Genomic DNA, 26,750 nt, shown 5'->3' with positions numbered 1-26,750 from the left:
AAGCTGTGACAAAGCGAAAGAGAGGCATGGACATATATACACTACCAAACGTAAGGTAGATAGATAGTGGGAAGCAGCCGCAGAGCACAGGGAGATCAGCTCGGTGCTTTGTGACCGCCTGGAGGGGTGGGATGGGGAGGGTGGGAGGGAGGGAGATGCATGAGGGAAGGGATGTGGGAACAGATGTATATGTATGACTGATTCACTTTGTTATAAAGCAGAAACTAATTAAAAAAAAAAAAAAGAAATCTAGAAACAATAAATGCTGGAGAGGGTGTGGAGAAAAGGGAACACTCTTGCACTGCTGGTGGGAATGTGAATTGGTACAGCCACTATGGAGAACGGTATGGAGGTTCCTTAAAAAACTACAAATAGAACTACCATATGACCCAGCAATCCCACTACTGGGCATATACCCTGAGAAAACCATAATTCAAAAAGAGACATGTACCAAAATGTTCATTGCAGCTCTATTCACAATAGCCCGGAGCTGGAAACAACCTAAGTGTCCATCATCGGATGAATGGATAAAGAAGATGTGGCACATATATACAATGGAATATTACTCAGCCATAAAAAGAAACGAAACTGAGCTATTTGTAATGAGGTGGATAGACCTAGAGTCTGTCATACAGAGTGAAGTTAGTCAGAAAGAGAAAGACAAATACCGTATGCTAACACATATATACGGAATTTAAAAAAAAAATGTCATGAAGAACCTAGGGGCAAAACGGGAATGAAGACGCAGACCTACTTGAGAATGGACTTGAGGATATGGGGAGGGGGAAGGGTGGGCTGTGACAAGGCGAAAGAGAGGCATGGACATATATACACTACCAAACGTCAGGTAGATAGATAGTGGGAAGCAGCCGCAGAGCACAGGGAGATCAGCTCGGTGCTTTGTGACCGCCTGGAGGGGTGGGATGGGGAGGGTGGGAGGGAGGGAGATGCATGAGGGAAGGGATGTGGGAACAGATGTATATGTATGACTGATTCACTTTGTTATAAAGCAGAAACTAATTAAAAAAATGAATAAATAAACTTAAAAAAAAATGGAAAAAAAAAAAAAATAAATAAAAAAAAAATAAAAAAAAAATAAAATACAAAAAAAAAAGAGTCCTGATGTTTTCTATCAGCCCAGACATTAATGAGATTTGCAAGAATGTAAATCAAAGCTATGCTGAATCTCACTTTTTTTTTGTTTGAAAAATATAGTTATTTCTCTTTAAAAACAGTGTAACCATGTTAACGTAATGGCTTTTTTTAAATAATTAATAAATACTTTTAAAACTTCTTAGTTTAATTTCTAATATGGTAAATATTAACAGCTATAACCCACATAAACAAAACTTTTTAGAGTCCTCAATAATTATTAAGAGTGTAAAGGGGTCTTGAGAGGACAAATTTTGAGAGTCACTGTGCTAGATGATAGAACAATGTCCTTTAGCAGGCAAGAGATGGGATCTAACATGAAGTAGAGGGACTGACTTTGGATAGGAGCATATATAGTTCATCCATGATAGCAGAAAGGAATTTAGTGCATGTGGGTACAGATATGGGTAGGTGAAAAGACAAGGTGGTAGGGGCAGTGCAACATTACAAGTAACACACTCCTAAGGCAGTGAAGAAAAGATTCAAGGGCTACATTTTAAAGATACAACGTACAAAAGGCTTCAGACTAGCACCTATCATGCATCCCCTCCAAACCTTAGAAAATATCATTAGAAGTGATCAGTGTCCAAAACAAAAGGTATCCTAGCTGGACCACCTGAGTTATTTGCCCAGAGCTATGAAAAGGAAAAAAGGAAGGAGTATTCTAAGCATGGGAAATGAGATTAGAGAAATAGAAGCAACCAAACTGCATCTTATTAATCTTGTGATTAGAGCAGAAAATGAGGTAGAGTGTAGAATGATTTGAGAACAGTCAGGGAAGGTTCGGGTTAGATGGAAGAGAAAACAAAACTGTAGGAAATATTCAGGTTTACCTGTCTACTCCATCCCAGCGATATCCAGGCCAGATATTGAACCTGTTGGGAGGAGGTGCTGGGCCACTGTAGCGAGGTCTCACTAATGACAGGAGAGGGAGAAAAGTTAGTTAACTACATAATTCAAATCAGAGCTGGATGGCAGTGGGAAAAAAAATTTTTGTACAGAAGTCTCTTGAGTTAAATCTAAATTCCCCAATACAAGAAATCTGAAATTGTATGGGAAAGCCTTCTTTGCACATAGCTATGTATCATCCCCCTACTGATTTTCTCTCTTCACATAAGTCACCTCATTCTCTGAAGATTCCCAGAAGGCTCACCTTTCTTATTCTTGTCCTCCTTGGCCTTATTCTTCTTGATAAAGTTGGCCATGGGGTCCCCCTCTCTTTCTTTTTCTCTCAGCATCCGATCTAGATCTTCATCATCAATATAGCGGGCCAGAGGCTTTTGCATTTCCTTCATTGCATCCTCCACATTTTGTTGCTGCTGCCGGCTCTGTGCAAGCCTGGACAAAAAGAACCAGGAGTGTCTGCTATCCTGTTTAACATTTCCACTCTTACACTGAGATGTACTGCTACACTTGGAGAACCTCCTCTTTCCAGCAGCCTAGGCCAAATACTGAAAAAGGTAAAATTCTTGAATACCAACTGGAAGTGTGGAATATATCAGTATCTTAGGAAGGGGACTGAGCACACTGAATTTCCCATTCCTGAAAACAGCTCTGAAGGCAGAAGAATAGAGAAATGACTTCCTCCGGTCACTGCAGTCTTGTTTTCCTTTCAGTGGTTCTCTTACCCTTTTCCCCACTGAGCATACAGCTCATCTCTCTCCGAGTCCTTCTGCGCTTTTCTCCTCTGCTCTAAACGTTCCAGTTTCAAATTCCTCTTACGACCAGACTTATCTCGAAATACGGTTTCAGCATGCTGGGATTCAGCTGCAAAGGAAAATTATACTTTTAAAGATAAACACCGGGTATCAAAATCAGAAATAATATTCTAACAGCTGAAATCAACCACTTGGGGTTCTGATGCTAGATAAGAACTTTCACAGCCAGACTACTAGTAGTCCCTACCAACATCTAAGTGCATATTGGTAATGATCCTGAAAATTAACATTTTTCAAGAAGGAAAAGAACCACTTGGACCCAATGAGAAGTTAAAATAATGCACAAAACCAGAGCTGAAATTTGACAGCAATTAAAACTTTTAAATATCAGGTATAATAAGCTACATTAAAAAAAATAAAAGCTACAAGGGCCTCAACTGGTCTCTGCACTTTCACATTTTTACCTTCAAATGCCATGGTCTCTTGGTCCCGTCTCTTGAGCTCCTGCAGCTCTCGCTGTATGTCAGTTAACACCAACCCAGTTTTAGCCCCAGAATACATGTGTGCAGCCTATGCAATGGAAAAGGGAGCATCCAACATTAATAAGATAATGCAGCAATAGACTCCATGGGTATACACAGTTAGGTGTATTTTTGTCTGATAATCAGCAATAACCAAACCAAAAACTCTAGCTTTATATTCTTATTACCAACCACAGGATTCACAAAATAGAAAAGAAGAAATAAAACTGAATGTCATGGAAACTTAACAGTACTATCAAGTTTAAGAGTAAACAGAAACACAAACCAACGATATGCTAAAGGGAAGGCTAAGCATCTGTATTTCTGACTTTTCAGCATATAAACTGCACACATGAAGACTCTCAGGTCACCTGATCAGAAACCTCTATCAAGCTCTAAGTCCTCTGGTAGAGATCAACACTGATAAAATATTTCATTTAAATCACAAAGTCAAGCAAACCTAAGATCCTGAAATCGTGCCTATATTTCAGGATAATGACAAGATATAACCAAATCGAAACTTCTTACTAAACTCCACTCTGTATCAAGATAACAAACCAACCCACAATCAATGTATATACTTATATCCCGATATCCTTAAACAATGTGCTAAATTAAATTTGATTAATAGTAAATTGCCCACGGACTAAGCAGATACATAAAAATGTCAAGGAGTCCAGCTGAAACACAGACCTCACTCTGTTCCCCAAAAGAGAAGAACCCTACTTCCTGGGCTAGGGACAGGCTGGTCTACCCTACCAGGACCACATGGGCTACATAGAAACTTACCTGAAAAGTCTGTGTTAGAGGAAACGTGCACACCACAGGCTCTATCATTCTCTTTCTTAACCAACTCACTGGAATAACACTTTTTTTTTTTAAATTTATTTTTGGCTGCGTTGAGTCTTTGTTGCTGCGTGCAGGCTTTCTCTAATTGCGGCAAGTGGGGGCTACTCTTCGTTGCGGTGCCTGGGCTTCTCATTGCAGTGGCTTCTCTTGTTGCGGAGCATGGGCTCTAGGCACACGGCCTTCAGTAATTGTAGCACATGGGCTCAGGGGTTGTGGCACACAGGCTTAGTTGCTCCACAGCATGTGGGATCCTCCCAGACCAGGGCCTGAACCCGTGTCCCCTGCATTGGCAGGCGGATTCTTTTTTTTTTTTTTTTTTTTTTTTTTTTTTTCTTTTTGTGGTATGCGGGCCTCTCACTGTTGTGGCCTCTCCCGTTGCGGAGCACAGGCTCCGGACGCGCAGGCCCAGCGGCCACGGCTCACGGGCCCAGCCGCTCCGCGGCACATGGGATCCTCCCAGACCGGGGCACGAACCCGTATCCCCTGCATCGGCAGGCGGACTCTCAACCACTGCGCCACCAGGGAGGCCCAGCAGGCGGATTCTTAACCACTGCGCCACCAGGGAAGCTCTGGAATAACACTTCTTTACTAGTACTGGTGTTCTTTACAACACAATTACTCAGGGTTCATGCGGATTTGTTTTGCTAATTCAGGCTTCATCACAGATTTAAAATAATACAAAACACTTACTTCCCAGGCGATATGATTTCTAAAAGTCGTTTTATATTTTAAGTGACTCTCTTTAAGCTCTGGAGACCTACAGTCCAATTTATAATAGTAAACTGCTTACACTAAATGCTTACTTTGTCCCAGGCACTGTGCTAAGAGCTTTGCTTACTGACTCATTTAATTCCCACAAGAACCTTATGAAGTATGTAATACTATTATCCATATTTTAAAGATGAAGAAGCTGAGGCTTAGAGATATTACGTATCTTGCTCAAATCTCACAGATAGTACATATAAGTACGATCCCCATATGTCATCTGTTTGACACAAGGTTCATGCTCAACTCCACACTGTAAACTACATTCTCAGTTTATTCGTGAGAAAATAGGAAGTTTCTGTGGACCTATTAAAATGAGATTCATGGAACTGAGAGGATATAAAGGCAGAAGCTATTTAGGGAATCTGCTATTTGCAAGTTCACCTGGGCTGGGTTAGGCAGTCCTGACTTCAGAGAGAAGAAAAGAGCCCTAGAGGTCCTGTGAGCTAGATTTACTATGCTACTAAGAGTTACCTCTTCCTGCTTTGGCTTGGATCTCTGGGACTTGTACAGAGCTAGAAGACAGGAGTTATCGCTCTCTAAGAGAAGATATGGCTCCTGAAAATTCTTACCTTCTTTCCCAGAGGCTGACTCCTTCGAGGTGGAGACAGGTCAGAATCAGATGATTTGGCCCTCTGTTTCCTCCTTGGTGGAGAGAGGTCAGAATCAGAGTTCCAGTGCCTAGGTCTATTCCGTGGAGGTGACAGATCTGAATCAGAATCCCGGGGCCCTGAACTTTGTTTATGCCGTGGAGGAGAAAGATCTGAGTCAGAGGCTTTCCTACTGTCACTTGGGTAGGAAGAAGCGTCCAACATGTGACTCTGATGTCTCCTGGGTGAAGAGCTTGTACGATATTTCCTATGGCTGGGGGGAGAGCCTGGAAATTAAACAGTAAAGTCTTTAATCCCCTTGGCAGAATCTTAAAAAAACAATCTGTCAGGCTAATGTTCAATATTCATTTAGTCCTCTTGTGAGGAACTATCACTAACCTAAACACAATTACGAAGGACATAGGAGAAGAGCAAAGTGAAAGACAACTTTTAAAACCAATAGGCAGGATGTGGGGTTCTATTCCCAAGTTACTAGTAACTGACTAGCATGTTGAGATCTCAACATACTCATCTTTGCCATATATATATATATTTTTTAGGTTATTAATCTGTTTTGAGTTTATTTTTGTTTATGGTGTGAGGGAGTGTTCTAATTTCTTTCTTTTACACGTAGCTGTCCAGTTTTCCCAGCACCACTTATTGAAGACTGTCTTTTTCTCTATTGTGTATCCTTGCCTCCTTTGTCATAGATTAGCTGACCACAGGTGCGTGGGTTTATCTCTGGGCTTTTTATCCTGTTCCATTGATCTATGTTTGTTTTTGTGCCAGTACCATATTGTCTTGATTACTGTAGCTTTGCAGTATAGTCTGAAGTCAGGGAGTCTGATTCTTCCAGCTCCGTTTTTTTCCCTCAAGATTGCTTTGGCTATTCAGGGTCTTTTGTGTCTCCATACAAATTTTAAGATTTTTTGTTCTAGTTCTGTAAAAACTGCCACTGGTAATTTAATAGGGATTGCACTGAATCTGTAGATTGCTTTGGGATACAATATCACAATATTGATTCTACCAATCCAAGAACATGGTATATCTCTCCATCTGTTTGTGTCACCTTTGATTTCTTTCATTAGTGTCTTACAGTTTTCTGAGTACAGGTCTTTGACCTACTTAGGTAGGTTTATTCCTAGGTATTTTATTCTTTTTGTTGCAATGGTGAATGGAACTGTATCCGTAATTTCTCTTCCTGATCTTTTGTTGCTAGTGTATAGGAATGCAAGAGATTTCTGTGCATTAATTTTGTATCCTGCAACTTTACCAAGTTCATTGATCAGCTCTAGTAGCTTTCTGGTGGCATGTTTAGGATTCTCTCTGTATAGTATCAAGTCATCTGCAAACAGTGACAGTTTTACCTCTTCTTTTCCAATTTGTATTCCTTTTATTTCTTTTTCTTCTCTGATTGCCATGGCTAGGACTTCCAAAACTATGTTGAATAATAGCAGCAAGAGTGGACATCCTTGTCTTCTTCCTGATCTTAGAGGAAATGCTTTCAGTTTTTCACCATTGAGAATGATGTTTGCTGTAGGTCTGTCGTATATGGCCTTTATTATGTTGAGGTAGCTTCCCTCTATGCCCACTTTCTGGAGAGTTTTTATCATAAATGGGTGTGGAATTTTGTCAAAAGCTTTTCCTTCATCTATTGAGATGATCATACGGTTTTTCTCCTTCAATTTGTTAATATGGTGTATCCCATTAATTGATTTGCATAAATTGAAGAATCTTGCATCCCTGGGATAAATCCCACTTGATTGTGGTGTATGTTCCTTTTAATGTGCTGCTGGATTCTGTCTGCTAGTATTCTGTTGAGGATTTTTACATCTATGTTCATCAGTGATATTGGCCTGTAGTTTTCTTTTTTTTGTGACATCTTTGTCTGGTTTTGCTATCAAGGTGATGGTGGCCTCGTAGAATGAGTTTGGGAGTGTTCCTTCCTCTGCAATTTTTTGGAAGAGTTTGAGAAGGATGGGTGTTAGCTCTCTCTAAATGTTTGATAGAATTCACCTGTGAAGCCATCTGGTGCTGGACTTCTGTTGGAAGATTTTTAATCACAGTTTCAATTTCATTACTTGTGATTGGTCTGTTCATATTTTCTAATTCTTCCTGGTTAGGTATTAGAACAAATTCTAAGAATTTGTCCACTTCTTCCAGGTTGTCCATTTTATTGGCATCCATTTTATTGGCATAGATTTGCTTGTAGTAGTCTCTTATGATGCTCTGAATTTCTGCGGTGTCCACTGTAACTTCTTTTTCATTTCTAATTATATTGATTTGAGTCCTCTCCCTCTTTTTCTTGATGAGTCTGGCTAAAGGTTTATCAATTTTATCTTCTCAAAGAACCAGCTTTTAGTTTTATTGATTTTTGCTATTGTTTTCTTTGTTTCTATTTCATTTATTTTTGCTCTGATCTTTATTTCTTTCCCTCTACTAACTTTGGGTTTTGTTTGTTCTTCTTTCTCTAGTTCCTTTAGGTGTAAGGTTAGATTGTTTATTTGAGATTTTTCTTGTTTCCTGAGGTAGGATTGTATTGCTATAAACTTCCCTCTTAGAACTGCTTTTGCTGCATCCCATAGGTTTTGGATCGTCGTGTTTTTGTTGTCACTTGTCTCTAGGTATTTTTTGATTTCCTATTTGACTTCTTCAGTGATCTATTGGTTATTTAGTAATGTATTGTTTAGCCTCCATGTGTTTGGGTTTTTTACATTTTTTCCCTGGAATTTATTTCTAATCTCATAGCATTGTGGTCAGAAAAAATGCTTGATATGATTTCAATTTTCTTAAATTTACTGAGGTTTGATTTGTGACCCAAGATGTGATCTATCCTGGAGACTGTTCCGTGTGCACTTGAGAAGAGAGTGTAATCTGCTGTTTTCAGATGGAATGTCCTATAAATATCAATTAAGTGTCTCTGCCTGTTGTGTTATTTAAAGCTTGTTATTTCCTTATTAATTTTCTCTCTGGATGATCTGTCCCTTGGCGTAAGTGAGGTGTTAAAGTCCCCCACTATTACTGTGTTACGGTCGATTTTCTCTTTTATAACTGTTAGCATTTGGCTAATGTATTGAGGTGCTCCTATGCTGGCTGCATACATATTTATAATTGTTTTATCTTTTTCTTGGATTGATCCCTTGATCATTATGTAGTGTCCTTCCTTGTCTCTTGTAACATTCTTTATTTTAAAGTCTATTTTATCTGATATGAGTACTGCTACTCCAGCTTTCTTTTGATTTCCATTTGCATGGAATATCTTTTTCCATCCCCTCACTTTCAGTCTGTATGTGTCCCTAGGTCTGAAGTGGGTCTCTTGTAGATGGCATATATATGGGTCTGGTTTTTGTATCTATTCAGTGAGCCTGTGTATTTTGGTGGAAGCATTTAGTCCATTCACATTTAAGGTAATTATCGATATGTATGTTCCTATTACCATTTTCTTAATTGTTTTGGGTTAGTTTTTGTAGGTCCTTTTCTTCTCTTGTGTTTCCCACTTACTGAATGAGATCCTTGCCAGGTAGAGTAATCTTCGTTGTAGGTTCTTCCCTTTCATCACTTCAAATATATTGTGCCACTCCCTTCTGGCTTGTAGAGTTTCTGCTGAGAAATCAGCTGTTAACCTTATGGGAGTTCCCTTGTATGTTATTTGTCGTTTTTCCCTTGTTGCTTTCAATAATTTTTCTTTGTCTTCAATTTTTGTTAATTTGATTATTCTGTGTCTCGGCATGTTTCTCCTTGGGTTTACCTTGCCTGGGACTCTCTGCACGTCCTGGACTTGGGTGGCTATTTCCTTTCCCATGTTAGGGAAGTTTTCGACTATAATCTCTTCAAATATTTTCTTGGGTCCTTTCTCTCTTCTCCTTCTGTGACCCGTATAATGCGAATGTTGTTGCCTTTAATGTTGTTCCAGAGGTCTCACAGGCTGTCTTCATTTCTTTTCATTCTTTTTTCTTTATTCTGTTCTGCAGCAGTGCATTCCACCATTCTGTCTTCCAGGACACTTATCCATTCTTCTGCCTCAGTTATTCTGCTATTGATCCCTTCTAGTGTATTTTTCATTTCAGTTATTGTATTGTTCATCTCTGTTTGTGTGTTCCGTAATTCTTCTAGGTGTTTGTTCCTTAATTCTTCTAGGTCTTTGTTAAACATTTCTTCCATCTCCTCGATCTTTGCCTCCATTCTTTTTCCAAGGTCCTGGATCATCTTCACTATCATTATTCTGAATTCTTTTTCTGGAAGGTTGCCTATCTCCATTTCACTTACGTTGTTTTTCTGGTGTTTTATCTTGTTGCTTCATCTGGTACATAGTCCTCTGCCTTTTCATTTTGTCTGTCTTTCTGTGAACGTGCTTTTCATTCCACAGGCTGCAGAACTGTAGTTCTTCTTGCTTCTGCTGTCTGCCCTCTGGTGGATGAGGCTATCATCTGTGTCATATTTATCCATACATAAAGTGGGCAAAAAACAAACTGCACTCAGGTCTCAGTGGTGTGGTGAAACTTAAAACTACCTGGATTAGGGGCTTCCCTGGTGGCGCAGTGGTTGAGAGTCCACTTGCCGATGCAGGGGGCACAGGTTTGTGCCCCGGTCCGGGAAAATCCCACATGCTGCGGAGCGGCTGGGCCAGTGAGTCATGGCCGCTGAGCCTGCGCGTCCGGAGCCTGTACTCCGCAACGGGAGAGGCCACAGCAGTGAGAGGCCCGCATACCACAAAAAAAAAAAACTACCCGTATTATATTCTCATGTCCTCAGACTAAAGTATAAAAATGTATTTGAGGGCTTCCGTGGTGGCGCAGTGGTTGAGAGTCCGCCTGCCGATGCAGGGGACAGGGGTTCGTGCCCCGGTCCGGGAAGATCCCACATACCGCGGAGTGGCTGGGCCCGTGAGCCATGGCCGCTCAGCCTGCGCGTCCGGAGCCTGTGCTCCGCAACGGGAGAGGCCACAACAGTGAGAGGCCCGCGTACCGCAAAAAAAAAAAAAAAAAAAAAATGTATTTGAATTTAAAAATTAAAATAGTACCTAGGGACAAAAGATGGTGTAAACAAATTTCACCACATAGCTGTGAATCGTAGACATAAGCATCACAAATCACCTTCCCCAAAAGCAATCTGCAATACATATCAACAGTCCTAAAAGCACAGAACCCTCTGACCCAATAAATCCATTTCTATTGTACTTAGTTTCCTAGGAAACATATCTAGAAGTACTTCAATGCCCCAGAAATCTATCTAGAAGTAGATAAGGAAATAATTCTGAACAGGGTAACAGTTTATGTATAAGGATGTTCATTATAGAATTATAGAAGAAAAAGTTTAGAAATAACCTAAAATATGCAATATTAGGGAAATGGCTAAACACCAACAAAAATTATATTAACAAAGAGATGTTTTACGACATGGGGAAGATAATGTTAAGTGTAAAACAACAGGCAAGATTACATATGCAATATGTATTTACTGCCTAGACAAGTCTCAACTACATCAGAAATGAATAGAAAAAAAAAAAAGACTAAAAGGACATTGGTTACAACACTAGCAGGGGCTGCCTCTGAATGACAGAATTTTGTATGACTTTTTTCTACATTTCTATGCATTGTATACATGCAACAAACATGTATATAATATCTTTATATGAGGTGGGGAGAATAAACAAAAGGATATATAAAAATTTCCTCCCTGGGGCTTCCCTGGTGGCGCAGTGGTTGAGAGTCCACCTGCCGATGCAGGGGACATGGGTTCGTGCCCCGGTCCGGGAGGATCCCACATGCCGCGGAGCGGCTGGGCCCGTGAGCCATGGCTGCTGAGCCTGTGCTCCGCAACGGGAGAGGCCACAACAGTGAGAGGCCCGTGTACCGCAAAAAAAAAAAAAAAAAAAAAAAAATTTCCTCCCTGCTACTGTAAATTTTTAACTCTCCTCAGCCCAACCTGTCACCACTTCCCTCCAGTTTTTAAAACTTCTCCAAAGCTCCATTCTCATTTCTGAAGATCACAAATACCTAATAAAGCAACGAAAATGTCCAAAAGAAAGTGCCTCGGGAACAAGTCTCTCTCATGGACAATCAAATGCTCACCTTTAGAATCATGCTGCTTACTTCCAAAATGGGATTTTGCTTGCTTTTTCCGTGGAGGAGAGAGTTCCGAGTCATATTCATACTTGCTGTTCTTTGGGAGTGACAGATGAGAAGGTCCGGGTCCCTTCTGATGTGGAGAAGTTTTGCTAGAACTTTCTGGGGCTTTACTGCTTTTGGTTCTGGGCAGTGAATGAGGGACATTAGAAGCCAAGTCAGGGGAATTATGATGGGCCCTCCTGAGCTGTGGTGTGTCCACAGAGTCAAGAGTCCTTCTAGGCTGAGCTGTGTCAGGGGAGCTGTTATGGGCCCTTCTGCGAGGAGAGATATCTGAGGAATTGTGGTGGGCTCTCCTAGGTGGAGATGGATCTGGTGTGTCATGACGGGCCCTCCTAGGAGATACACCTGAAGAATGACAATAAGCCTTCCTGATGGGAAAAGGATCCGGTGAATCATGACGGGCCCTCCTTGGGGGAGATGGGTCTGAGTCATGATGGGCCCTCCTCGGGGGAGATGGATCTGGGGAATCATGACAGACCCTCCTAGGAGGAGATGAATCCGGGGTATCATGACGGACCCTCCTAGGAGATGAATCCGGGGTATCATGACGGACCCTCCTAGGACACAATGAATCCAGGGTGTCATGACAGACCGTCCTAGAAGGAGATGAATCCAGGGGGTCATGACGGACCCTCCTGGGAGGAGATGAATCCAGGGTGTCATAACAGACCCTTCTAGGAGGAGATGAATCCAGGGTGTCATGACGGACCCTCCTAGGAGGAAATGAATCCAGGGTATCATGACGGACCTGCCTAGGAGGAGATGAATCCGGGGTATCATGACGGTAATGTCTGTGTGAGGGTAGATCTTCATTGTGGCCTAAACACAAATAGCAAAGAGTCAGATTCCTACAAATGCTCTGTTCACCCCTGTAACCAAAGTTTCAAAAGATGCCCCAGCAGGATATATCTCAAAACTACTCAGAAAGCCCAAAAGAAGGAAATGCACAACTCTTACTTAGGAGTAGTAAACCAGCGCTCATGTATATCCTAAGAATAATCTCTCATGTTTGCCTAACAATTCATAAATCTGCAAAGCATTTTAAATGTATTTTTCATGTTACATCTTGTTAGGTAAGCAGGGCAGGTATCCTTGCTTTACAGACATGAAAACACAGACTCCAAGGAACTAAGTGATTTCTTACCTAGGGGTCATAGCTACTAAGATGAAGAGATAGGCTAGAACTCTGGCCTTCTAACCCCCAATCCAGTGTTCTTCCCAAAACCTTATTTGTACAGAGTTCCCCATCAGAAGCTCCTACTGATATTTAGCCTAGATAATTCATAGTTTGTATCCACTCTTCTTTCAAAAGGCAAATTGACTAAATCTGTGCCACATCAAAATGAAATGCTGTTAACTATTTAATCCATGCCATCGTGCTCTTTATTAGAGTTGGGGAGAGCACAAGAAAGAAAGGATCAGCATTTACTGATCACCTACTGCATGCCCATTATTTATATAGATTATCTCATTTAATTCTCATAACAAGCCTAGGAGATAAACACTGTTATCCCTATTTTACAGATAAAGAAGTTGGTACTCAGCAAGATTAAGTAGTTTGCCAAAGTCATCCTGCTAGTAAGTGGTGGAATGAATATCCAAATCCAGATTTGTTTGACTCCAGAGTCCATGTGCAATCTTTGAAAAGGAAAGCATTTGAGACTTTCAGCATTCAAAGGTATAACAGAATGAAATGTTTATAGCAAATCAGGACAGTTCCAAAATCCAGTTTCTCTTCCCCCTCTATTTCTCATCACTGAGCTCCCTAAACAAATAAAATACAAACACAAATAAAAGTTGGGTAGGACCCAATGAATACTTGTTAAATGGATGAATGAAATGAAGTCAACTCCTTTACTTTGGAGAATAGGATCCTCTGACTGGAATCTACCCCTCAGAGAAAAGTATTGATATCTGTGGGGTACCTGACAGTAAATCTAATCCACGAGGTTGATAAATTCCATGATATTTATAAAAAGGAAGTAAGGGTCAGAGATCAGTCAGGATATTTCCAGTAACAAATGGGCCAGTGAGGGTGAGGCAAATGAAAAACAACTATGCACGTTTATGTTTGTGTGTGTGTGTGTCTCTGTGTGTCACTTCCTAGACCTACACATATGGAAATCAGAAGATTCTCTCTGAAAAAAAGATTGTGAAGAAGACTGGAAACACAACCACAGGATAAGGCAGAAAATAATAGATATGAGTGAACAGGATTCTGATAAAATAATACTGATAATAAAGTTTTCATTCATAAAACATAATAATAATGTACTAAAAACTGAGGCAAAGGTGGTCATTAACCAATAGCCAACTGTCACTTTTGTGATGCATTTTTTTCTAATCAGAATTTTAGGATAATTAACCGAAAGCCACAAAGTATAACACAGAAAGAATAAATCCTGTTTAGGAGTTAATTCTTCTACCCTCCATATGTGAAAGGGAACAAGCATCAAGGGTAAACAGGAGTTAACTATCAAGAAGCAAGATCCTTCCTTATGTGAGAATGGAACAGAGAGGGTAAAAATCAGCACTCTTCCACTGGCCACCCAGAGCCCAAATGACTGCTGGGGCAGGGCTGTGACTCAGTGGGACCAAGTATTTCTTAGTCTGTGTCCCTTAGTAAGCAGACCTACCACCAAGTTTTTGGAAAAGGGGAAATGACTGCTAAGCCCCAAGTGATGATTTACCAAAGAGCAGTAGGCTGTAAGAATCAAATACCTATTAGAAATTCAAGAAATATGTCTTAATGGCAACTCTTTGTGCTGGGCAGAGGGAATACTAGGGCAAATAAGACTAGGTCTCATTTCTGCTCAGACTTAACAAATGTCCTTTATCAAACTCTCAAGAACTCAAAAAATGTTTTCAATAGAAAGTTAAATTACTAGTCTAGGGAGAGGGTGTAGAGTGGCAAATAGAGGATAATGTGCTGCAAAATACCAATAATTAAGGGAAGAACAAAGAAAGATTTATTAATACAAAAAAGAAGATAGAAAACATTGATCCTTGGCCCATACATGTGTCACTCCAACCTGGTAGAGGACAGAGGTTGCTTCAGTCTCCAAATTCTGTTCCTCAGATTCTCATAAACTCCTCCAAATATACACTAAGTGCTCTCCTATTCTGGGCCAGAAAGGGGTGGGTGCTGAAAGACACCCAAATGAGTCACTTCCTGACCTCAGTAACCCTACCACCAGAATATAAGAAAAAGTGGAATACTTGGTCTCTAAGTTCTCATATCTTACTACCTCTGAATAAGTTCCGAATTCTTTTTCACTATATTTTTCAGGATCAGTGACACACTAAAATAAACTATGCATTCCTCTAAAAAGAAAAGTGTAGGACAGGAAAAAAAGGCTTCCCTCAAATCCAACAATACATAAAAAGGATCATACACCATGATCAAGCATGATCAAGTTGGATGCAATACAAGGTCACAAAGGATGGTTCAACATACACAAATCAAATCAATCAGTGTGATACACCACATTAACAAAGGAAAGACAAAAACACATGATCATTTCAGTAGACAAAGAAAACGCATTTGACAAAATCCAACACCCATTCATGACAAAAACTCTCACCAAAGTGGGTAGAGAGGGGACATATCTCAACATAATAAAAGCCATTTATGACAAACCCACAGCCAATTGTCACTTTTGTTATGCATTTTTTCTAATCAGAATTTTAGGATAATTAACCTAAAGGCACAAAGTATAACACTTTTTTTTCCTACTATATATCACAGGGAACCATATTCAATATGCTGTAATAAACCATAATGGAAAAGAATATAAAAAAGAATGTATATATAATTGAATCACTCTGCTGTACAGCAGAAATTAACACAGCACTGTAAATCAACTATACTTCAATTAAAAAAAAAAAAGACACTTCTGAGTGAGAGATAAGTAACCATCAGGAAGAACAATTCAAAAGTTTTACACAGAGATAATACTTTAAGTAAGAATTATAAAAGTGTCTACAAAGGGCCCCCAGGCTATGTAGTTCAAATGTCAAAAGATCTAAAGCCATCTCCATTCAGTGGGCCTGATTTGTATGAAAAAGCAAATGTGCCATTTTTATGTAAAGAAATAAACATATTATGTCTTGATGTGAACCAAGTAGCAATGCTATTTTGCAGTTCACATTTTCTAGCTCAGCATATCATTTACACACAGGATTATAGTCATATTGAAAAAAATCTTTTGTCTAGGTGATGTGATTACCTTTGATAACTGGTGTTTACTTCATGGCCATTGGAGCTATAATACTCAACAGTGAAAAACTGAAAGCTTTCCCCCTAAATTCAGGAATAAGACAAGGATGCTCACTCTCACCACTTCTATTCAACATAGTATTAGAAGTCCTAGCCACAGCAATCAGACAAGAAAAAGAAATAAAACCTATCCAAACTGGAAAGAGGTAAAACTGTCACTATTTGCAGATGACATGATACTCTACATAGACAACCCTAAAGCCACCACACAAAAATGATTAGAACTAATAAATGAATTCAGCAAGATAGCAGGATATAAGATTAATATACAGATATCTGTTGCATTTCTTTACACTAACAATGAAACATCAGAAAGAGAAGGTTAAAAAAAAAATCCTGTTTAAAATAGCGTTAAAAAAAAATTACCTGGGAATAAACTTAACCAAGAAGGTGGAAGACCTACCTATATGCTGAAAACTATAAAACACTGACAAAGGAAACTGAAGATGATTCAAAGAAATGGAAAGATATTCTGTGCTCTTAGATTGGAAGAATTAATATTGTTAAAATGGCCATACTACCCAAAGCAATCTACAGATTTAATGCAATCCCTATCAAAGTACCCATGACATTTTTCGTAGAACTAGAACAAATAATCTTAAAATTTATATCAAACCACAAAAGACCCAGAATTGTGAAAGCAATACTGAGAAAAGAATAACCAAGCTGGAGGTATAACCCTCCCAGACTTCAGACTATGCTACAAAGCTACAGTAATCAAAACAGCATGGTACTGGCACAAAAACAGACACACAGATCAATGGAACAGAATAGAGAGCTAGAAATAAACCCACACACCTATGGTCCATTAATCTATGACAAAGGAGGCAAGAATATATAATGGAGAAAAGACAGTCTCTTCAACAAGTGGTGCTGGGAAAACAAGACAGCCAAATGTAAAACAACGAAATTAGAACATTCCCTCACACCATATACAAAGATAAACTCAAATGGTTTAAAGAGCTAAATGCAAGGCCTAAAACCACAAAACTCCTAGAAGAGAACATAAGTGAAACATTCTTTGACTAAATTGTAGCAATATTTTCTCAGCTCAGTCTCCTTAGGCAAAAGAAATAAAAGCAAAAATAAACAAATGGGACCTAATTACACTTAAAAGGTTTTGCACAAGAAAGGAAACCATTAACAAAACGAAAAGACAACCTACGGAATGGGAGAAAATATTTGTAAATGATGCGACCAATAAGGCATTAATATCCAAAATACACAAATAGCTCATACAACTCAATATCAAAAAAACAACCCAATCAAAAAATGGGAAGACCTGAATAGACATTTTTCCAAAGAAGACATACAGATGGCTAAAAGGCACATGAAAAGATGCTCAACATCACTAATTATTAGAAAAATACAAACCAAAACCACAATGACGTATCACCTCACACCTGTCAGAATGGTTATCATCAAAAAGTCTACCAATAACAAATGTTAGAGAGCATGTGGAAAAAAGGGAACCCTCCTCCACTGTTGGTGGGAATGTAAATTGGTGCAGCCACTGTGGAAAACAGTATGGAGGCTCCTTAAAAAACTAAAAATCGGGTTTCCCTGGTGGCGCAGTGGTTGAGAGTCTGCCTGCCGAAGCAGGGGACACAGGTTCATGCCCCGGTCCGGGAAGATCCCACATGCCGCGGAGCAGCTGGGTCCGTGAGCCATGGCCGCTGAGCCTGTGCATCCGGAGCCTGTGCTCTGCAACGGGAGAGGCCACAACAGTGAGAGGCCCGCGTACTGCAAAAAAAAAAAAAAAAACTAAAAATAGGACTACCATATGATCCAGCAATTCCACTCCTGGGTATATATCTGGAAACAATAAAAACACTAATTCAAAAAGATACATGCACCCCAATGTTCACAGCAGAACTATTTCTATAGCCAAGACATGGAAACAACCCAAGTGTCCATCAAGAGACTACTGGTTTAAGAAGCTGCGGAACACACACACACACACACACACACATACACACACACACAACTAAATATTACTCAGCCATAAAAAAGAATGAAATATTGCCACTTGTAGCAACATGGATGGACCTAGAGAATATCATACTAAGTAAGTCAGAAAAAGACAAATATTATATGATATAATTTATATGTGGAATCTAAAAAATAATACAAATGAATCTATATACAAAACAGAAACAGACTCACAGACATAGAAAACAAACTTATAGTTACCAAAGGGGAAGGGGGGAAGGGATAACTTAGGAGTACGGAATTAACAGATACAAACAACTGTACTAAAATAGATAAGCGACAAAGATTTAGTGTATAGCACAGGGAACTATATTCAGTATCTTGTAATAACCTATAATGGAAAATAATCTGAAAAAAGGTATATATATATATCTGAAACACCTTGCTGTACACCTAGAACTAACACAATCTTGTAAACTATACTTCAATTAAAAAAGAAAAAAAGAAAAAGCCTTCTCCTATAAATGGGAAATTCAGACTTACCTATTGTTGGAACTCCCAGAAGCTTCCATTTGGCACTGGAACGAAAGGCTTCCATCTGCTTTACCTCTTCTGGCCGCTCGTCCACAAACTCAGCCACCTGTGGGAGTGAGAACAATACGTTAAGGAAATCCACAGGATCCAGCCAAGTAACAATGTTGCTGTCTCAAGAACCTGAAGCTATGACTATTCCATTCCTAATAATACACGGCACACGAAGACCCAAAACGGCCATGAAGAAGCAGGTACTGGTCCTCAGTTACATTTGCTCCATAAACATGTGATTGTCACTGGATGGTTTAATTATAGATCTTTCTCTGACTAATCAATTTCCCTCCAGAGGTTAATTTCTTTCATTACAAACCTTCTTATCAAGATGCCAGGTATACAACTGCCACTTGTAAGCTAAAAGCTAAACTCCTTTTACCCTTTTACTTTTACATTCAGAGTGAAAACACAGGCAGGTTTCCTGTCATCCTATCATTCATTAAGGGCTTTGGACTCCTTATGAAAACTTTCCTATTGTAGGTAGTCACAATGACAGTTTTTCTAGTATCCAACCAAAAGAAGTCACTAAAATGTACACAGACTCATAGAATCTTTAAGGGATAAGACCACATTTCATATCATCCAAATTCCCAAACAAATCTGGAATCTTCTCTACAGTATACTTGATAAATGATCACTCACATAGTCCCTCCCTGACAGGGAACTAATTCACTGACATGGAACTCATGTTACAAGGCAGTCCACTGCATTTTGGGGCTAGAAAGTTCTTAGTTTCATCGGACCCATATCTACCTTCCTATAACTTCTTTCCATCCACCCTAGTCCTACCTCTGATGCAACTGATCCCCTTTCCACATGACAGACCTTCAAAGATAGCTGGCACAATAAATTCTAATTACACAGTAGCAACTATGAGCAAGGCACTGTGGTTTGTGCTTTACTTATATTATCTCACTTTATCCTCACAAAAGCCCTGGAAAGAAAGGCTCCACACTACTAAGAGCAAACTATGGCTCAGAGAAGTTAAGTAACTTTCTCAACCTAGCAAGTGGCAGAACTGAAACTCAAACCCAGGTTTGAATTCCCCTCTACTTCTTCTCTTCTCCCAAGATCCTACCATCATTCTTCATATAACCTAGTTTTGAGATCTCTCACTGGGCATTAAAAACACAGGCTTTCAAACAAGATGGGGCTTCCCTGGTGGCGTAGTGGTTAAGAATCTGCTGGCCAATGCAGGAGACACGGGTTCGAGCCCTGGTCCGGGAACATCCCACATGCTGCGGAGCAACTAAGCCCGTGAGCCACAACTACTGAGCCTGCGCTCTAGAGACCATGAGCCACAACTACTGAACCTGCATGCCACAACTACTGAAGCCCGTGCGCCTAGAGCCCCTGCTCCACAACAAGAGAAGCCACCGCAATGAGAAACCCGCACACCACAACAAAGAGTAGCCCCCGCTCGCCACTACTAGAGAAAAGCCCGCGTGCAGCAACAAAGACCCAATGCAGCCCAAAATAAATAAATAAATTTATTTTAAAAAACAAGATGAATTGAGATCTAAATTCCCAGCTTTGTCCCTTAATATTTGTATAACCTTTGGCAAATTATTCTCTCTAAGCCTCAATTTCCTAATTTGTAAAAGCAGGATCAAAGGATTGCTATGAGGATTCAACAGATAATTCATGAAAGCTTAGCAGTGCTTGGTACATGGTAAATTACACCTATTAATCTTGTGCTGCCACTATGACTGTGGTTGTCCTAATTATCGGTTGTGATAATCTTGGAGTAACAAAAATGAATTCAGGGCTTCCCTGGTGGCGCAGTGGTTGAGAGTCCGCCTGCCAATGCAGGGGACACGGGTTCGTGCCCCGGTCCGGGAGGATCCCACATGCCGCGGAGCGGCTAGGCCTGTGAGCCATGGCTGCTGAGCCTGTGCATCTGGAGCCTGTGCTCCGCGACGGGAGAGGCCACCACAGTGAGAGGCCCGCGTACCACAAAAAAAAAAAAAAAAAAAAAAAAAAAAATGAATTCAATAATCAAGGTCTGTTGTAACAAGCACAGAGTCTAGCAGTGGGGCTAAAGCTTTCCCTTACTTAGGTTTTGGGACAATCATAAGAGCAAAAGACAACATTATGAAGGAAAATTAACAGACCTGACTACAAAAAATCAAAATTTTTAAATGTCAAAAACTATTATAAATGAAGAGGCAAATGACAAAATATACTTATGGCGTGTAAAACAGATAATATATTCCTATTATACAAATATCAAATAAATCAATGAAAAAAATAAAAACTCCAATTTTCTAAAAAAAATGGACAAATACAAGAAATTCATTAAATACAAAAGCCCAATAAACGTATGAAAAATCATTCATTTTACTATTTTTCAAAGAATCTGGATACCACTGTTCACCTGCCAAATTGACATAGGTTTGCAGTTGCTTTGTTGATGTGAATAATACTCCAATATTGATGAAGAAATGGGGAAACTGACATTCCCATACACCTCTAGTGGGAGTGTAAATTCATACTACCTTTTGGAAAGCAATATGGGAAACACCTCAAGATGACCATACTCTCTAACCTATTGATTTCATTTCATAGGAATAAAGAAATAAATGGATTCTTACAATGATTTATGTCCAAAATGTTTATTAAATCATTATGATATTTTAAAACAGGAAACAACCCATAGAGCCAGTAGTAAGACAGATTAAATTAATATGTATATTGAACTACTATGCAACCATTAAAAGTCACATTCTCAAAGCATTTTTTTTTTGTTTGTTTTTTTGTTTTTTTTTTGGGGGGGTTTTTTTGCTGTATGGGGCCTCTCACTGTTGTGGCCTCTCCGGTTGCTTGTGGAGCACAGGCTCCGGACGCGCAGGCTCAGCGGCCATGGCTCACGGGCCCAGCCGCTCCGCGGCATGTGGGATCCTCCCAGAATGGGGAACGAACCCGTGTCCCCGGCATCGGCAGGCGGACTCCCAACCACTGCGCCACCAGGGAAGCCCTCAAAGCATATTTTTAAAGTCTTACTGAAGTATTGACAACATACTATTAAGTGAAAGAGCAGGCTCCAAATCCATATGTATAGTATAATCCCAATTATATTTGAAAAAATAAATAAAATACAAGTATTACAATCTATGAATTAAAGCATCTAAACCTTAGCAGTTGTTATCTCTGGATGGTCACAGTAAAAGTGATTATATATTCTTTTTAAAACTTAAACGTTCTTACAATTCCAAAATATTCTATAATGAACATGTATTGCTTTCATAAAATAAAAAAATAGGGCTTCCTGGTGGCACAGTGGTTGAGAGTCCGCCTGTCAATGCAAGGTACACGGGTTTGAGCCCTGGTCCGGAGGATCCCACATGCCGCGGAGCAACTGAGCCTGTGTGCCACAACTACTGAGCCTGTGCTCTAGAGCCCGTGAGCCACAACTACTGAAGCCCGCACGCCACAACTACTGAAGCCCGCGCGCCTAGAGCCCATGCTCCGCAACAAGAGAAGCCACCGCCATGAGAAGCCTGCGCACCGCAACGAAGAGTAGCCCCCGCTCGCCTCAACTAGAGAAAGCCTGTGCGCAGCAACGAAAACCCAACAAGGCCAAAAAAAAGAAGAATAAATAAAATTAATTAATTAATTAAAAATAAATAAATAAATAAAAATTTACAATAACAACAAATGTTATAAACATTAACTAGGTTTCAGTAATTCATTCTGACTGAAACTAAATTGGCTCCTATGATCACTATTTCCCTTCTAATTATTAACAAACCTTCTTTTAAATAATCTATCAATATTATAGAATATGCTGGGGATTAACATTAAACACACTCATCTGGAATTCACCTTTACAGCTTTTTAGTATAACACAGCCTATCAACAGCTCTCCTTTTCACCTTGTTTCTCAGCAATTCTGAGCAAGGTTCCATGACCATACCAATGCTAACTTATTTGCCTATGCTTTTACCCACCTGGCTCTTACTCATCCTTTAAAATTCAATTCAGATATTTCCAGCCTTCGTGGAATTTCCCAGTGGGATAAAAAGTATGCTATCTCCCTCGTGTTCTAATGGCACTTGGTACATATGTGAACTCTGTCTCCAACATTCATCATACTGTCATTTGAAATTCAGTCTCCCATTGTAGAGTATGACCTGTAAAGTACAGACACTATGTTCCCTTAATCTACATATCACCTGTACTTAGGCAAGAGCATATAATTTAAAGCTTAGTTGAATCAGGGAATAAAATGAGCAATTAAAAAGTTTCCTATGATTGAACCTGAACGGTATTTTTAAGGTAGGTTCCAACAAATTGAACCATGGCGAATTCTAATCATGGCTCTATCACTGACACTGAGGAACCCTGCCTCTCTGTGATCAGTTCCCGTTTCCAGGTAGATGGAGCCCTCCATATACAAAGACAGTGTATAGGCATCAGCAAAGAAGACTACTTTAAAATAGCTCCTGGAAAGGGTCACCTCTTTTCTGCCCTCAACTTTCCCCCTTACTAATCTACCCTGCACTGGGAGTCGAGATTGAGAGGCTTGCATTTCAAAGTCCTCACAGCCTCAAAAGATACACACCACAGGCAAATCTCCATCATCTTCCTCTTCCTCCTTTTCTGTTTTAGTGGTTGACATAGATGTCCAGCTCACGTCATCATCCACAATCCGCATGCTAAATGTGAAAAATAAAAAGATCAAAAGAGAAGAAACATTTTTGGATAACAGCCTACAAACACTTATCTTTGGTTTTAGGCTAAAACTCAAAATCCTACAAGATCTATGGTCCATTCTTTGCCAATACGGCCAACTTCATCCTGTACCACTGTCTCTTCAGTTCACTACTCACTAGTCACCTTCTGGTGCCTAGAATGAGCCAAATTCCTTTCCATATCAGTTTCACGTCTCAGTTCCTTCCCTCTGCCTGACCTACTCTTCTCATTCTTTACTGGGAAACTCTTACGCATTCTTAAAATCCTAGCATATATATAACTTCCTTCACAGACCTTCCAATACTATTTCACTTACCTCCCCCAACTAAGAACCCCCGTTACTCATTCTTGGAATACTTTATCACAAAGGAAGTAAATCAACCAGTTGTGTAATTAGTTGTTTAAAGGCTGTATCCCCATTAAACTATAAGCTCCATCAGAGTAGGGACTATGCCTCTCTCACTCACAGTGATATCCTCAACACCCTGCAGAAATTGGCATAGGAAGTACTCAATAAATGTTTGTTACATGGATAAACTACGGATGAGTCCAAATAGTAACAATGCCATGATATAAAGTTATTATTAACAGTTATTATTTGAAAAGGCAAGATCACTTATCACAACCATTTAATATAAGTGATATTCAGTATTACTCTCATTTTTAAAGATGAAAAAACTGAGGCTTAGACAGATGAAATATCTTGCCCAAGGCCACACAGCCCATAAAGTGGCACAGCTAGGACTCAAAGCCTAATCAGTGTTACTCCAAAGCTCAAGTTAATTTCACTACATGGCACTGCCTCCGAGGAATCCACACAAGTCAAAGGGGACAGAAAGCAAGAATAACACAACAACCAAACCAGGAGAGGAAATGGATCAGTTCTTCGGAACTACTTGACCTTATTGGGTATATTATTAGTTTCCTAGGGCTGCCTAACAAAATACCACAAACTGGGTGGCTTAAAACAACAGAAATGTATTCTCTCACAGTTCTGGAGGCTTCAAGTCTGGAATCAGGTGTCTGCAAGGAAATGCCCGCCAGTAAGGCTCTAGGGAAAGATCTTTCCTTGACTCTTCGCACTTCTGGTAGCCCCTACTGTCAGCATAAATCCAGTCCAGTCTCAGCCTCCATCTTCACGTGGTAGTTTTCCCTCTAAGTCTGTTTCTGTATCCAAATTCCCCTTTTCTTAAAAGGACACCAGTCATATTGGATTTAGCGTCCATCCTAACCCACTATGACTTCATCTTAACTAATTACAACAGCAAAGACCCTATTTCTAAACAATGTCACATTCTGAGGTTCTGGCTGGACATGCCTTGGAGGGAAGGGGCACTACTCAACCCAGTACCCTGGGCCACATAAGTTTTCTCGTTTGAAAAGTGGGGGTAACAAAAATATCTACTTCATGGTACTGTTATGAAGCTTAAATAAATTCGTTTAGGTCTAAAGTACTTAGAACGGTGACTGGCACATGACAAGAACAGTATAAGCGTTAGTTGTTATTGTTAGTAGTAGTAGGAAGAGTAACAGGAAGTGAGCATAGGTCTCCGACTCAGGACCGGAGTCCTTGGCATTGGAGAATCCCCACCGACATGTTCTGGGCCCTTAATATCCACGCACAGAACCTCTGAATTTGCTTCACCACTTTAGTCTCAGGGCACAATATTCATTCTTTGCGGACGGAATGCTACAAAGGCGGGAAAAGAGTAATGAAAGTTACAGCCGGGCCTGAATACGTCGAAGATACTGCCCAGGGGCGCGAGGAGCGGTCTGAGCGGACTCTGGGCTCAGGCAGCGCCGGGCGAGCAGTCAAGGGCGCTGGGCCCCTCGGGGCCGCCGGCGAGGAGCCCAGGAAGAGCCGGGCCGAGGGCGGAGCTGGGAAGGTGAGAGGCGGCGAGCCGCGCGGACCCCGCCCCGCCAGGGCCAACTCACCCCTTGCCGCCAGCCCCGCCAGTCTTCGGCCGCTTTTTGCGACGCTTGCGGCCGGACTCAGGGCCTCCGTCGACGCCGGCATCTGCCCCAGACAAGTAACGCTTCAGGTATTCAGCCTTGGAGAGCGGCGGAGCTGCCGCCATGGCAGCGGCGAAGGCGGGGAGACGGCTCGACGCTGCGGACAAAATTCTTGAACGCGAAACGGACAGCGCGGATTCTGGGAGGCGGGGCCAGGACCGGAAGTGACGGAGGGTGTTTGGAATCGCTAGGGTGTTTCGTGTGAGCTTTGGCGGGCTTACGAGTGACACGCACACCTTGGGAGCCCACTCAACATCCCTCTGACGGGGCAATTGTGTTTCTTATCTTTGTCCATTCTGTCATTCAACAGACCATGCAGCAAGCGCTGTGGTAGCCGCGAGGCTACAGCCACGACCCCAACAAGATCTCTGCCCCCAGCAGCTTCAGAAGCACCAGAGAGCAGAAGTTAGGAAGGTGGGCTCTGGAGCTGCAGTGCATCTAAGTTTGAGTTCTGCTTCCATAACTTCCTAACTGTACGACCTTGGGCAACGTACTTAACAAAATGGGGATAATAATGACACCGAACCCAATGGTTGCAAGGACTAGGATAATACTACTGTGTAAAGTGCTTTGAACAGCATCTGGCATAGTGTGTCAGTTATTTTTATTAGTATGTTTAGGTGGAGAGAAATCTGCTTTAATAGGCTTTCAAGAACTATGCAACAGAGGAAGTCAGGAATTCCAAACCCAATATAATTACTATGAAAAATATGCAGGTTTCTAACCTATGTATCTTACCCGCATTTTATATTGGCTGCCCTAGCTATCTCGTGCGTATATTTCCAATGAAAATGACCTGGATCTATTTTCAGCATGACAAGAGAGAAGCTAGAGAGATTGAATTTTTTTTTTTTTTTTTTTTTTTTTTGTCATTCAGTCTTTTATTTTTTAAAACTCGGGTAATTTATTTTTTGGCCAGGTGGCATGCGGGATTTAGTTCACCGACCAGAGATGGAACCCGTGCCCCTGCAGTGGAAGCGGAGTCTTAACCACTGGACCACCAGGGAAGTCCCTAGAGAGACTGAATTCTAATACTCAAGTTTAGAGAGAAGACTTTTCTTCTTGTGGGCATTAAGAGCTTTACTTGAATTATCTCATTTAACCCTCACATTTCTCAGATGCTTTTATTATCCTTACCTTACAGATGAGAAAACTAAAGCTTGGAGAGGTTAAGTTGCCCAACTTCACACAGCCAGAACATATGACCCTTGGGAGCAGAGGCTAACAAAGTGGGGTGCAAGAAGTAATCCAAATTTCTTGAAAAAGAATTAGATTGCGTATTTTACTTATCTCATCATGTTAAATTTTTGTCACGTTTTAAGGTTTATTAGTCAATAAAGTATTTATACTTTATAAATAAATACGCATATCTTGGAACACATGTTCAGAAAATATACATAACTAAACAGGTTTGGAGGTCACTGCCCTGAAGCATGAACTTTTAACCACTGGGCTACACTGAGTGGTCACAGCACAGGCCCAGGAAGAAGAGCAGGCTGGGTCTCTCAGGGCCTATGAGAAGGGGGCACTGGACTGATAGGGCTTCACTAGCTGCAGGGCCCCACAGGTCTCCCATCCAC

At 40.6% G+C, this 26,750-nt stretch overlaps 1 protein-coding gene across 1 annotated transcript in view; it reads right to left on the bottom strand.

The window, feature by feature from the left end:
- BUD13 (BUD13 homolog) overlaps window positions 1-25,287 on the bottom strand; it is a 45,243-nt gene extending 19,956 nt beyond the window's left edge. The window contains exons 1-9 of the mRNA XM_081239051.1: window positions 25,093-25,287; window positions 23,027-23,120; window positions 18,418-18,514; window positions 11,607-12,482; window positions 5,518-5,822; window positions 3,275-3,380; window positions 2,781-2,919; window positions 2,306-2,490; window positions 1,986-2,067 (exon numbers count right to left, since the gene is read on the bottom strand). Of these exons, the coding sequence (XP_081095177.1) occupies window positions 1,986-2,067; window positions 2,306-2,490; window positions 2,781-2,919; window positions 3,275-3,380; window positions 5,518-5,822; window positions 11,607-12,482; window positions 18,418-18,514; window positions 23,027-23,120; window positions 25,093-25,235 (2,027 nt within the window). The 5' untranslated portion in view covers window positions 25,236-25,287. The remainder of the gene's footprint in view (window positions 1-1,985; window positions 2,068-2,305; window positions 2,491-2,780; window positions 2,920-3,274; window positions 3,381-5,517; window positions 5,823-11,606; window positions 12,483-18,417; window positions 18,515-23,026; window positions 23,121-25,092) is intronic.
- Window positions 25,288-26,750: the final 1,463 nt, after the last annotated feature.

Source organism: Mesoplodon bidens (assembly GCF_964165515.1).
Source record: "Mesoplodon bidens genome assembly, chromosome: 7".
In the NCBI taxonomy this organism is placed as follows: Eukaryota; Metazoa; Chordata; class Mammalia; order Artiodactyla; family Ziphiidae; genus Mesoplodon; species Mesoplodon bidens.
Note: the sequence above shows the minus strand (reverse complement) of the source record. Positions and strands in the feature narration are given on the sequence as shown.